This window comes from Kogia breviceps, chromosome 16, assembly GCF_026419965.1.
Source record: "Kogia breviceps isolate mKogBre1 chromosome 16, mKogBre1 haplotype 1, whole genome shotgun sequence".
Lineage (NCBI taxonomy): Eukaryota > Metazoa > Chordata > Mammalia > Artiodactyla > Physeteridae > Kogia > Kogia breviceps.
In genome coordinates this window covers 13225222-13239649 of record NC_081325.1, presented here as the reverse complement: position 1 = coordinate 13239649, position 14428 = coordinate 13225222, and the positions used below count along the sequence as shown (strand labels likewise).

At 45.9% G+C, this 14428-nt stretch overlaps 1 protein-coding gene across 5 annotated transcripts in view; it reads left to right on the top strand.

Moving 5' to 3' along the window:
• Positions 1-2081: 2081 nt before the first annotated feature.
• DCLK1 (doublecortin like kinase 1) overlaps positions 2082-14428 on the top strand; it is a 318108-nt gene continuing 305761 nt past the window's right edge. For 4 of the 5 annotated variants that reach the window (XM_059042296.2, XM_067016792.1, XM_067016791.1 and 1 more), the window contains exons 1-2: positions 2095-2298; positions 6991-7385. In XM_059042296.2, coding sequence (XP_058898279.1) covers positions 7010-7385 — 376 coding nt within the window. In that variant the 5' untranslated portion in view covers positions 2095-2298; positions 6991-7009. Of the gene's footprint in view, positions 2299-6990; positions 7386-14428 lie in introns of all 5 variants that reach the window. The other variant, XM_059042295.2, reaches the window with a different exon arrangement.

The following is a 14428-nucleotide window of genomic DNA, read 5'->3' as shown; positions in this document are numbered from 1 at the left end:
TCGAGCAGCAACTGGGGTACACAGCTTAAAAAGAGTTAACTTCGGGGAGTTAGAGTGAGACCTCTGTTGCCTTCAGATTTTTATGGAGAAAAGGGTCAGTCACTTCTCTGGTCAGTATCCCTGTGATGTATTGGAAGTAACGTCAGTTTTTGAAAATTATTTGAACTAGGAGTTTCCTGATTAAATTTCACTTCAATTAGGAATTATTATTGAAAAGCAGTTAGATTTGCCGAAGACTACGCTGGAAATAATTTAGGCACTTCTGTAGTTAATTCTGTCAGGTCACTGGGTACCATTTGTTACCATCCTCCTGTCCTGGCTAAATGATATGACCATGGTATATTGGCTGGTGGGTACTATTCAGTGTGCCCACCTAGTTAGCAGTTGCCCTTTGGTGTCCTGAAAGGGTTAATGATGCCCAACGATGTCTAGTGAGAGCACATTGCAACTGGGAGAATCAAACTCAAAGGTGTTTCTTTGGACATTATCTGCATATCCCAGAGAGAAGACCTAGGAAAGAGGTAAGATACAGTTGAGCTACTTAAAGTGCTTAAGAAATGACCCTGACAGAATATCCATAGGGGCAAGGAGATGGAATATATTTCTTGCTTTAGCATTTTGGCAGAAATCCGTTGGCATCTGTCACATGAAAGATAAACAGAAGCTTTGATTTCCCTTCTCAAAATACACTTGGCTTCTTTCTCTGCACTTACCCCTTGGCCCTCATTCTGATTAGAATTTGAAGGAACAGGCTCAGTACTTTGCATTTAGTTAATTAGATGAGTTCATTGTCCTCTCATCCCTGGGCTATTCAGTAGTTCAAAAATAAATATTGCAGCACTTGTTGAATATGTAACATGCATCTCTTTTGAGCTGCCTTTTATAACGAAGGGTAGTTAGTTAGTATTTACATAATACTTTGAAAGTATTTCAGAATAGCTCTTATTAATAATAACTAGTCAAATACATAATGGCTCAGCTGACAAGAGAAAAAATTTTGATTTTCTATTGAAAAGTGAAAAGCTCAGGAAGAGATGCATGTGTATTTGTGTATGTACAGTATTTGGGACAAATACATGTCTCAAGGGACAGTCAGGAGGTTAACTGGACCGAAATTCAGGCTGCCCACTGAACCAGGCTAAGGTTTGCCAGAAGTCTGCGACCTGATTCTTGGACCTCCGTGCAAAAACTGGAGGAAGCTGTGAGCAGCCTGAACTTTGAGAACATTCCTGGCCCCCGGGGTGTGTGTGTGGTGGAGGCTTATGTGAGCTCATGGGGCTTTCCAGTGCTGGCCGCCAGCCTTGGCAGGCACGAGGGGTCCAGTAAAGAAACTTGGCCTTTAAGTTATCAAGGGCCTGTTGTGACACATACTCAGCTCCAAGCAGAGATCACTGTTTCAAGGGTGACTCAAGTCTGGGGGTCAAGTGGAGATGATGGGTGGGATCAATGCGCAGATCTGGCCCTTCCCAATTAGGGGGCCTGAGGGTGACACTAGTGCGGGTAGGTTGGGAGGGTCTGGGGATGGTCCTCCCAGGAGGTGCTGCATGGATGTGTCCTGGGTGAGAAGTGATGACAGGGCCGTCACGTTGGCTTTCATGATTCTGGGAAAGGTGTCAAACCATGAGGTCACATCGAAGTGTGTGTTCAGTGGGGTTGGGGGTGGGGAGGAACTGTTTCCCTTGCCTCCCCTGAGGGAGGGGGTCTCACTGCTCGGCCACACCTCACGTCTCCGCCTTGCACGTTTCCTGGTTCAGACCCGGTCCACGTTCTCTCCGCCTGTCCCCAGGTCCACCACCGACCGGCCCCAATCTCCAGACAACCACTCCCGGGGCCTGGGGAGGTTAAGGGGTTTGCTCCAGCCAGATGCGCTGAGGTCGCGGCGGCGGGAGAACGCGAGGGGGAGGAGGAGGCCCGGGGCGCAGCCGTGGTGGGCGCGCTCTGCCCAGAGGGGCGGGGGCGCCGGGCGCGCACGCGGAGGAGGAGGGAGCGAGGTGGGCGGGGTAGCGAGTGCGCCGCTAGAGCAGGGAGCGCGCCCGCCGCCGCCGCCCTCCTCCGGAGATAGGCAGGAGTGAGGCTGTGCGAAGCGCCGCATTTCGATGAGGAGCGGCCGAGGCGCGTCCCTCCGCTAGCGGCTGCAGCCCAGACGCCCGCGGTCCAGCAGCGGCCGCCGCCCAGCCCCGGCCCCGCCGCCGCCCTGCAGCCCCGCGGCCAGGCCGCGCCCAGCCCCGCGAAGACAGCACCAGGAGGCGGCTCCGAGCGCGGCCACAAAGACCCCCGGCGGCGTTTCTCCGCGGACCGGTGCGTGGTTTGCCTTCGCCGGGGAAGGGAGCCGAGGGGCGGGCCGGCCGGGGGGCCCCGCCGGGGGCCCGGCAGCGCCCACGCCTCCCGCAACCGCGGGGGCCGGGGGAACGCGGGCGCGGAGGGCAGGCGGGCGCCCCCTCGGCCGCCGCCGCCGCCTCCGCCCTTTCTGCCGTTCCTCGAAAGGGGCTGCCCGGCCGCGGCCGGGGGCGGTGTGTGCAGGAGGCCCTGGGGCTGCTGGCACCTGCCTCTTTTGTCTGGTGCCACTGGGCTGAAAACGGGGAGTCGGGCGAGCGGGGCCCCCATTCTTTCGGCCGCCTTGTTAGTGGAGGTGGAGAGCTAGGGCGGAGGAGCTGGGCCAGGTGTTTGTCATTGTCATAATTGGCCGCGGAACGAGCACCAAGTGTGCGCCCAGAAGGAGTGGTCGGGCCGGGCCTCTTGTGTGCGTGCTTCCCCGTGGGCCCGGGAGGGTGGTGTGTGCTTGAGGATGGGGCGGTCCGTGCGGGGGCGGTGACTGCAGTGTGGGTGCTGCAAGCACGTTTGCGGGGGCCTCGAGTTCCCTCGGGGACAGCGGGGCTGCCCCGCGTACAAATTAGTACCTGCAGTGCTAACAGCCTGCGGAGAGGAAATGGCATTTTCCCTCCTAGCGGGAAACGCACGCCCAGCCCCGCACGGCCCCCCACAAAAGAGGCCGCTGCTGAAAACCGGGTCTACTCGGAATCGCTGCTGCATTGGGCCAGGAGAGGCTTGCAGGAGATGGAGCGGTTGAAAGGTTTCATTCAGGCCGGCTTGCTCTCCCCGCCTCTATGAATGTGTGTCCAGATTCTGGTGCACACGCGTTCAGCGGCCAAACGGCAGGGTGTTCCATGAATACGTTTTATGAATGTTGCTAAATATATCTCTTTTCGCCGGGAAAGTAGGACAGCCTTTTAAGTATGAAATGTCACATGAATGCGGGTCAGAAGGATTTTAAGAGAGGTTATAATGTAGGAACAGTGTAAAAGGTACGCACACGTCCTGTGGTATCTGTGTCCAGGGTGGTGCATGCACAATGAAGGTGTGTTTGCCTCCTCGTGTGTGCCTGTCCATCCACCTACATCCTAATCCGCTGGCAAAACGTGCCTTGGGAGCTCCAGGTCTAGCATCTGTTTAGATGTGGTAGCATTTACGCCCAATTTTTTCTTGGGGTGTGTGTAATCTCCAAAACAGGAACTCGTGTGCTCATCTAGAGAAGGATGAACACACAGTTTCTTCAAAATGGTGAGAAATCCCATAGAGAGCGGTCGAAGAAGCTGATTTCTTGGCCTGGCAGTGTTTATAGGAAAATCTCTGGTAAGACCCAGGCCTGGTCTTCCCCACCCAAGCCTTTGTGGCTTAGGTGGTGTTGGTTACCTTCTCGGTCCCAGGACACATGTGTGTCCAGGCCCTTGGCCGTCTATGGTCTGTGAACGCGTGGCTGTGCCCTTCAGCCAGCTTCCCTGCAGAAAGTGGGGACCTGTGGAAGCCCAGTGAATCTTCCTCAGGAGCTCTTGATTTGAATATATGACTAAGCCAGTGGAATTGCTGAGCCAGCCAAGCGGGGGAAAGAATACCTATTTTGAAGCCGCACATAATATCTGGAACACGAGGATGTCTAGTGTGGTTTTTGACATTCATTTAGTGGTGGCTGTAGCCTTGAGAATGATTTCACTTGGGAGTGTGGTTTTTCTTTGTCACCAACATCGTTGCCGACTCTGGGGCAGACTCAGTGAAGGGAAGTAAAAGATGTGGGCCCTGCTGTGGTTGAACACATGATCCACTTTGGAGAAATATACAAATAAAATCAACTTTTCTCTATTTTAACTTGATTTTTTTTTTTTTTTCCATTTGGTGTGGAATTCTTGGTTCTAGAAGCCCGTTCCCTCAAGGGAATTCCAACAATTGCTAAATTATTGGACCTTTGCAGATTGCAAATCAACAAGAGCCCCTGGGAATTAGATTTGCACTCTGGTGACACAGTTGTGCCATCCTTGCTGCATGTCCTGCATGTTTTCTTTTGGTATATTTGGATTTGGGAGGAAATGCCTAGGGTTGGAAGAATGATCACCACTACCTTTAAAAAATAAAACAAAACCTTCAACAGCCAATCTGATCTTTATACTTTACAGAGTCTGAAGAGTCTAGTGAGGTGGCATGGGTTTTTGAGTACTGGCAGCATCATCCCCCCAACACACACATCCCTTTTGGAAGACCAAAGAACTCCTTTTAAAAACAGATAATTGAAAAGAGTAGGAGCAGTTACGATATCAGGGGCAAAATATTGGCTCTGTTGATTAATAGCTGTCTCAAGGATTGGATATCCACTAATAATTGTTTTGAAGTTATCTAACTTCAAAATCAATGCCACCAGTTCATACCTACCTATATATGGTATATTTTTTTCTGGAAAATGCAAATTTAGACTGTTACAAGTTAAGTTATTGAGTGGCATGAGGCAGTTTGCATATTTGGAGGAAAAAAATACACAGAGCCAATAATCACTCGGGATTGAATCCCAGCCCACTGCTTCCTGCACCATCAGTGTCAGCAGTAGAAGCATGAGCAGGCAAAGACGTTGATGGCCTGGTGACCACTGCCTGGTCTCTGTGCACACGACGTCGCCTGCCCAAGGTCACAGAGCTAGTGAGGAGCGAGGGCTTTAAACACCTTACTTTACACGTGATGATGGGCCAATCCCAGGGGGTTTAGGCCTCTAGGACAGAGTGCACAGGTCGGAAAGGAGGGAGTGCCAGCTTCAGAGGCAGTTGGAGTAAATCTGGGTTCAAGTCCCAAGGCCCTCAGTTCTGTCTTTGGGACCCTAGATACATCCTGTACTCATCCTCAGTCACGGTAATATCCCCTCCCTCACTGGACTGGCAGGAGGTTTAGAGGGAGCTTTTAGCATATTACACAGCAGTTGATCGCCACGAAATAGTGTCAGGTACGTCATAGACAGTCGATAAATGTGAGCTTTTTCCACTGCACTCATTTCAGGAGTGCACAGTCTCTAGCAGTCATGAAGCTTTTGAGCATGAATTTGTAGCCATTCTGAATGGATCAGAGGTCAGTTTACTGAGGGTGAAGGAAAGGTCAGGGGGGCTTGGCAGTACTTTGGGTTGGTTTGGACTGACCTTCGGAAAGGTGACATCGTCTGTGTGGTGGGATTTGGGGAGCACTTACAAGGTTCTTGCCCCCCAGTTTCCCATTTCCCTTAAACTCTATTTCAATATGCCTGAAACTTTGTCATTAAAACTTCTTTCCTTTGAATGTTGAGGTTTGCCCACTTTCTAGCTTGCCCTGTTTAAAACACGGGTCCCCTGTGAGGGGCAACAGCACAAGCCCTTATCAGCTAACCGCTGAGCAAGGATGAATTTGATCCCACGGGCAGCAGCTGATGACAGGGCTCCACGGAAAGTCAAACAGGGACCGCAGGGGCACAGGTGTACCTTTCAGAAGGTCACGAGATGGAAATCCGCGGCGGGGGCGGGAAGCTCACCTGGAGCCTCCCTTACCGGGAGGGAGAGGTTCTGTTCCTACTGGTTCTTTTGTGACAAAGTCAGGAACAGAAAGGCAGGTTTTATTAATGAAAATATTAATACTTATCACAGGGTAGGCATTATCCTAAGTGCTTTATGTGTTTTAACTTATTTAGTAGCTGATGTTAACTATGAGGTAGGTACTGTTATCTTTTCCACATGTGATTCAGGAAATCGAGGCTTAAAGATGTTGAACAAGTAGATTTCTCAAGGTTACACAGCTCATACGGGGTCAAATCTCGGTCAACATCTTCAAATCTTGATGTCCTCAACCACAAAGACAGAGAGAGCCTTAGTGGAAGGAAAGGCCAAGTGCCCCAAAGAAGTAGCTTCCATCCCTTCTTGTTCTTGCTGCTATGCTGCGTCTCCTTTTCCTTCTTCTTCTTTTCTGCCCCTGCCTCCTTCCCTTTTTCCTCCCTCTCCCGCCTTCCTTTTTCTTTTTTTTTTTTTTTAAATCTACCTTATCTGAAGCATTAAATATAAGTAGATGAGTTATGGTGAGTCCACTGTTTAAATAAATTTCAATGGAATATGTTGGAAAATCTCTTTTAACTTGGTAGAATCTACAGATTTTTTGCTCTTGGTCTAGCCATGGAGAGTACAAACACTAGGTAAAATGTTTACAGTCTGACTCTTAAATGCTACTTACCCTCTTTTGATGCCTGGTCCACCACCACCACTATATCTTATATCTTTAGCCCTGTAGTGAAATGAACGCTCATTTCCTACCTACCCTTGAAGTCAGGCAAACCTGGGGCAGAGTTCTTGATTCAGGCATTTCTCAACTGAATTACTTGGAGAAATTTTTCTGTGCCTCAATTTCTTCATCTGTAAATTGGGTTAATAATACTTTGAAACATTTGTTGTGACTGTTGGAAATAATAGCTGTTCAAAGCCTGACGTGCTAGGTGGTAAGTGCATACAGCTGTATTCTGACAAAACGGGTTGATTAATAAGCTGTTTCCACTGGGTCTGCCTCTTCTCGTTCTTTGTCTTTTCTCTCCCAACTTGATAATTCATATTAAACATATCATCGACTATAGCAGTATCTCCATCAGCTGCTCTCAAGCTGAGCCTTTCAAATCAGGGTGCTAAAATAACATCATTGTGTGGCTGTTTGTGTTTCTGTGCCTCCCAGGTTCAACTTTAACTCCGGCATGTCCTTCGGCAGAGACATGGAGCTGGAGCACTTCGATGAAAGGGATAAGGCGCAGAGATACAGCCGCGGGTCGCGGGTGAACGGGCTGCCCAGCCCCACGCACAGCGCCCACTGCAGCTTCTACCGAACCCGCACGCTGCAGACCCTCAGCTCCGAGAAGAAGGCCAAGAAAGTTCGTTTCTATCGAAACGGAGATCGATACTTCAAAGGGATTGTGTATGCCATCTCCCCAGACCGATTCCGATCTTTTGAGGCCCTGCTGGCTGATTTGACCCGAACTCTGTCGGATAACGTGAATTTGCCCCAGGGGGTGAGAACAATCTACACCATTGATGGGCTCAAGAAGATTTCCAGCCTGGACCAGCTGCTGGAAGGTGAGAGCTGGGAGATACCTCCCAAGTGACCCTAGGGCATATGGCGTCGGTTCCCACAGGTCCATATCATTCTCACCATCTTCTGCTTGGTCTCTAAGAGACAGCATTCAGCCTTGTGGCTGTGCTCCTTACTGTTCCACATGGTGGATAGTTCACTTGTCTGTACAGTAGTGTAAAAAGAGAAAAACCCAACAAACCTAATGGTATTCGATCAGGTAGCTTATAATAATGGGCTGAGGGAAAAAGTGTCTTAATTCTACAGCATCCTCTCTGTTTTTTCTCACACCCATGCTACGTTAATTTTAAAAGTCCATTTTTATATCTTTAATCACATAGATTTTATTTATTTCTAGCTGCAAATTGAACTTTTGCTACCACATGTCTGAAAGTACTTGAACTGAAAATAACTAATAGATCATGAAATTTTTGAGTTTTAAGGAATTTTAGATAGGTATCAAACCTATTAATTTTTATCACTGGAGATTGAGGCCCCAAAATTCAAGTGACATACGTTTGTGGTTACCTGGTAAGATCGTGTTGTTGTTAGATTTGCTGGCTCTTCTCTCCAATATGATACATTTAAATATTAAAATTATTTTAAGCTTTGACTGCTTTTAAGTTTAAAAGGATTGTTGTCTTTCTGTGGTATTTGAGGAGTTAATCTGCTCGGTTTATTTTTGTTAAGTGTAACGTAGGTTAAGAGCGATTACCTATTTTAGACATTTCATGTGGAAATAGGACTATTTGGGTCCACGGATGAGGCCTGGTGTCTTGTGCAAGCAGAGTACGTTGCCTCCTCTGGAACATACGTGTCTCAGGACTGACCCTGTTTGAACAGGGCGTGAGGTCTCTAATCACCTTAGAAATCATAACTGAAGTAAAATAACTTGGGAGAAAAATAACCGGGGTCAAATTCATGCTGAGATGTAAGTGAGGGTAGCCGATCCCCTTTGGAGAGTAGATTTTTCTAAGTTGAGGTCTCGAGGTCCTGATGAAATATTAGTGCAAAGCAACACGGGAAAGGAAGTGGGAATGTGGGGAGAGCTTGATTTCACCCCGAGTTCATCTTTACTCCAGATGTGTTTGCCCAGGCCCTGTAGTCTCTCTGGATCCTGGACAAATGCCACGCCCTGACTGCACGCAGGCCAGCACTGTGGTCTTCCTTTGGAATCAGAGTTTGTACGTGATTCAAGGCTGAGGGCTTCTCTGTCTTGCTCCCATTTCTCTTGCCTTGATCCCTTGGCAGGGATGCCACTCCACTCACAGTGTGACTGCGCTTGAGAGGGTGTGGCGGGTTTGGTTATGTTTATTTTTGGGGAATTCACATCTCTTTTCGATGACTCATCACCCTGCCAAGATGCCTGTAGACTTGGCCTTTTTCCTTCTCAGATGCTGGAACTTCCAGTGAATTAAAGGGGAAGAATGAACATAAAATTTTTGTGTATCAGCTTTGGTTTTTGTGCCTTGTCTTTTCATGACCTTGGAAGATACAGGATAAATAATTTCGTGAGATATTCCAAAGGATCTGGGTAAAGATCAAGTACAAAGTCAGGTGTATGAGCAGTCACCAAGCCATCCCTTTGAGGGCTGATGGTGGTATAGGGAAAATATGCCAAGTTCTCAAAGCACCTTCTAAGACATCCTGGGCTTGGCATTCTCTGCTCTAGAGTCACTTGTGCAACATCCGTGAGGGGGGAGGGTTACTTCAGTCAGTTTCTCACCCAGGATCGATCTTCACTCAGAAGTGGCAGAGATATTCCCATGATTTCCATCCGCCAAGGAGAAGGTGTGAGAGGTGGGAAATGACAGTACTTTACATCCAGGGACCAGCAAAATCATGGCATGCTCGCCACCATCTTCTTTGTCAGTTTCTTTAGCACAAAAGAACACCTGCCCTGAGAGAGAGACTACTGTCCTGAGTGATGATGATAATGATAGCTCACAGATATTGAGCATGTGTCTTGCACGTATGAACATTTTTCATTCTCACAATGATCCTAGGAGGTAGGTACTGTTATCACCCTCATAGTAAGATGAGAGAAGTGAGGCACAGTGTGGTTAAGTGATCTGCCAGAGTTGCACAGCAAGAAATAGTAGAGTTAGGACTTGAACCCAGGAGGGCTGGTACCAGCACTTGAGCTCATAACTGCCACTAATAAGATACTGAGTGCGGTATTCTTAGTGGCTTTTTAAAATTGAAGTATAGGGGCTTCCCTGGTGGCGCAGTGGTTGAGAGTCCGCCTGCCGATGCGGGGGACGCGGGTTCGTGCCCCGGTCCGGGAAGATCCCACATGCTGTGGAGCAGCTGGGCCTGTGAGCCGTGGCCGCTGAGCCTGCGCGTCCGGAGCCTGTGCTCCGCAACGGGAGAGGCCACAACAGTGAGAGGCCCGTGTACCACACACACACACACACACACAAAATTGAAGTATAGTTGATTTGCAGTATTGTGGTAATTTCTGGTGTACAGCAAAGTGATTAAGATATATATATATGTGTGTGTGTATATATATATACACACATATATATATATATATATATATATATATATATATATATATATATATATATATATATATATATATATATATATATATATATTCTTAGTGGCTTTTAAATGAAATCTTATTGTATTAGCTTCTTCTTGAAAACAAATGTTTTTAACCTTGACTTAATTCCGGGAATGACAGATACTGCTCCCAGAAACACTTTACTATTTTCATTTGCCTCCAAACACCTTTCTCCTTGATCAATAAGAAGTTAACTGCAGATTGAATACTCTGATGTTAAAAAATTCCTTTTTGGAAAAAAATACCTTTTTCTGATTAAATAAATGGTAACGTTAGTAAAGTAGGTAAGTTCACTTATTGGCTGCATTTAAAAGATTTTTTCAGTTTAAACGGATTTTTCTTTTGTTCATTTATCACACTGACGGCATGCAGCTGCGCTTAGTGTTGAAGTAGCTGGAAATTCATTTAGATTTGCCTCTTTGTCAATTACGTTTTTTGCTTAGTCTGATAAAATGCAAACCGTGGCTTCACATTCATCATTGGGTTCATAGCTCCTACTTTACATACTAATTTTATGTAAACGTCAGTGCATGTTATTAGCTTCTCATTTCCCCTTCCAATATGATGATGTTTGCGTGTTAAGTTAAATCCTTTTAGCGGGTGCTGTGACAAGTATATCTGACTTGTAATGGTTTTTTTGAGTTTGTTCATTCTCACTTATCTCAGACTAGAAATTCTGACAATGACGTAGGTGGGTTTCTTTATTTATAAGGGTCTGATGGTCACTTTCACTGTTGTATTATTATTATTATGCCTAAATTTGGCTTAAAAATGTTGATAAAGCTAGCTCTTGGCCTGGAGTATAACTGTATGAGTGGGGGGGGTGTGTGTGAGTGAGTGAGTGAGTGTGGGTATATGCCTGATTGTGTGTCTATCTGTGCGTGTATGTTTACATACACACATGTACATGCATGCACTTCAGAGTAGACCATGGATGACACTCTTAATTGTTTGCTTTCAAAATGGCCTTTATATGTTTAAAAAAAACCGTGATGCTCATTAAGGAAGGTTGAATTGCAGGCCAGTTTCTGCAGGTGATTCACCTTGAGACGTGGCCTCATTTTCCCAGTATTGCCTCTTTTTACCCAGTTTTACACCGTTTGTATTCCACTGTAGCTATGCAGATGTTGTGAGGATAAATGAAGGAGTAACATTTAAAACCTTTGAACCCTTAGGAGAAAGATGTAATATACATCCCAAGCAGCAACTGATTGATTGGTTTTTCTCTATGGATTGCTCAGGTGTTAGCGATGTGTGTGGAGGAATAGGCATTCCCCTTCCCCACACTTTTTTTTTTAAATTAATTAATTTATTTTTGCTGTGTTGGGTCTTCATTTCTGTGCGTGGGCTTTCTCTAGTTGTGGCAAGCGGGGGCCACTCTTCATCGCGGTACGCGGTCCTCTCACTATCGCGGCCTCTCTTGTTGCGGAGCACAGGCTCCGGACGCGCAGGCTCAGTCGTTGTGGCTCACGGGCCTAGTGGCTTCGCGGCATGTGGGATCCTCCCAGACCAGGGCTCGAACCTGTGTCCCCTGCATTAGCAGGCAGATTCTCAACCGCTGCGCCACCAGGGAAGCCCTTCCCCACACTTTTAAACAGACTTTTCTTTTCAGAGCAGTTTTAGGTCGGCAGAAAAATTGAGCAGAAAATGCAGAGGTTTCCCATATCCCCCTGTTCCCACACGTGAACACCGTCTCCCACTATCACCAGAGGGTACGTTCGTTACAGTCAGTGAGCCAGCACCGACATGTCATTTATCACCCCAAGTCCGTAGCTTACACGAGGACTCATCCTTGGTGTTGTACCTTCTGTGGGTTTGGATGGCGTTATAATGACCTGTATCCATGACTGTGGTATCACGCAGAATAGTTTCACTGCCCTGAAAATCCTCTGTGTTCTGCCTCTTCACCCCACCCTGCCCCTGACCCCTGGTGTCCATTGATCTTTTTACTGTCTCAGTAACATCTTTTTTTTTTTCAGTAACATCTTTTAACATCTTGTGTGAATGTAGGTCTGAAAGGGCCAGAGCGTTCCCTTTTAAGCATTAGGATAAAAACGATGCAAGGATGCTATCTTCCGGATATACAAAAGTTAATTGCTACATGAGCTCTGCATGTATTAGAAACAAGTCCCTCTCTTCCTCGGCTCCCACACATGCTGTGACACGCCCTCCCCCGGTGCACCCCCGCCCTACCATGGACACTGCCTGACTCCCGAGCCCCAGCATAAGGGCTTTTCCCAAGTCCCCATCAGAATTAACCTCTCAGGAATAAACCCCCAGACTTCACCCTACAGTCAGGGTATCTCTCTCCAACCATGATTTCCAGGGCCCCCAGCTCTCTTGGCAATTTTTCTTTCCCTTGACGTGGTGTCATCTAGTTTTTTCCTCGAATTCACTAGCTTACTCTGTGCCTCTCCCAGCTGCATTGAGTTGTTTTTTTTTTAAATTAAGTTTTGAAAAGCTATAAAACATGCCTCTCTAAAATTCCCCTGTGGCCAGCAGTCTGCTAGTAGTTTTTTGAGTGTCCGTCTCCTCAGAGGTGCCAGTGCTTCTTAAGAAGATACATATCAGTTGCCTGTAAGTTCACATACCGTGCTCACAGTATGGCACCTTGCTTTGTGCACTTAACGATATAGCATGACACAAATCTAGAACCACTGTGATCTTTCTCCTGACTTCAGAGTAACCCTTTTTACAAAGGTACCATTTTTTAATTTAACCAGTCTTTTATTGATGGGCCTTTAGGTTGTGTCCAATCCTTTGTTGTTAGAAACAGTTTTGCAGGGAATATCCTTGGATGTTAAGTTTTCCACTCATGTAGGAGAATATGCGTAGGATCAATTCCTAGAAGTAATAGTTCTGGATAGAGAGGTACAAGCATTAAATTTTTCAGAGCCATTGCAAAATTCCCCTTCATAGAAGTGGCACCCGTTTGTACTCCCCGTTAGTAATATATGAGAGTGGCTGTTTTTCTACAAGACAGTGTTTTACCAAATGTTTTGTCACTTGCCAATCTGTTAAGGAAAGAAGAACATGTATCCTCGGATAGTTTTAATTTTCATGTTCCCATATGTATTGTCTCTTCATAGCTTTTGACCATTTTTCTACCAGGTTGGGGTCTTTTTTGGTTGAGTTCTAGGATTTTTTTTTTTTCTTTTAAATATATTAGCCCTTTGTGATACTAATTTCAAGTGTTTTTTTTCCAGATTGTCCTTAGTGATTTTGTTTATTGGTTTTTTTTTTTTATTGCCAGATTTAACAAAATTATATAATCAAATGAATCAGTCTTTTCATTTATGGCTTGATTTTCATGCTCCTTGGGTCCTCTGTTCTCTGAGATTATAAAATTGTTGCTCTTATTTTCTTCTAGTGTTTTTATGTTTTCATTAAAAATATTCTAATGAAAGTCATATTAGTATAATATTTGAGGAAAGGATTCAGTTCTATTTTTTCCAGGCTACCTGCCTCATTTTTAAAAGTTTTTATTTTGAAATTAATTTGTACTTAATAGAAGTGTCACAAAGATAGAAAGTTCCCATATACTCTTGACCCAGATTCTCATGAGGGAATGACTTACACAACCATGGTATTGATTATCAAAAGTAAAAACTAACTTGAGAACAATACTAGCAACTAAACTATGGGCTTTATTTTGCTTTCACCAATTTCTCCACCAGTGGCCTTTTTTCTGTTCCAGAATCACACATTGCATTTAGCTGTCCTGTCTCCTTCATCTCCTCCAAGCTGTGACAGTTCTTGAGTCTCTCTTTGTCTTTAATGACTGGACAGTTGGAAGAGTGCTGGTCAGTTAGGTTTGTAGCATGTCCCTCAACTTGGTTAACCCGGTGATTAGGTTGAAGTTATGCGTTTGTGGCAAGGACTCCACAGAAGTGAGGTTGCCTCCTTCTCAGGGCATCATTTCAGGAGTATGTGCCGTTGCCATGTCATGTTGCTGGTGAGGTTAACTATGACCCATTTAACCAAGGAGGTGTCTGCCAGTTACCTTCCCCCTAAAGTTACTCTTTTCCCCCTCTGTAATTAATAAATATTTTGAGGAGGAACTTTGCAGCTAGGTAGTAACTTTCACCCATGAATTTTGGCATTTCTTGCTGGATTTTGCCTGTACCAGTGATTAGGAAGGTGTTCAAGGGTGATTTTCTGTTTTCCTCGTTACTTGCCTCACCTTTACACACAGGTCCCTTCACTTTCCTGTCTTTGGATCATCTACTGTGACGTCATCAACTCCATTATTTTAACCACTCCTTGAAGGCCAATTAGTCCCTTTCTTCAGTGCTCCAGTCACCTGGATATATTCACCCTATACTCTAATCTAATCTACACTCTAATCCTGTACTCTAATCATTTCACCTCAACATGTATAGATGTGAACCCATTCTCTTACGTTATCCCGAATTTAATCCTCTTCTCATCTTGGGCATCTTGTTAAATGGTGTCACCATCTAATTCAACATCACC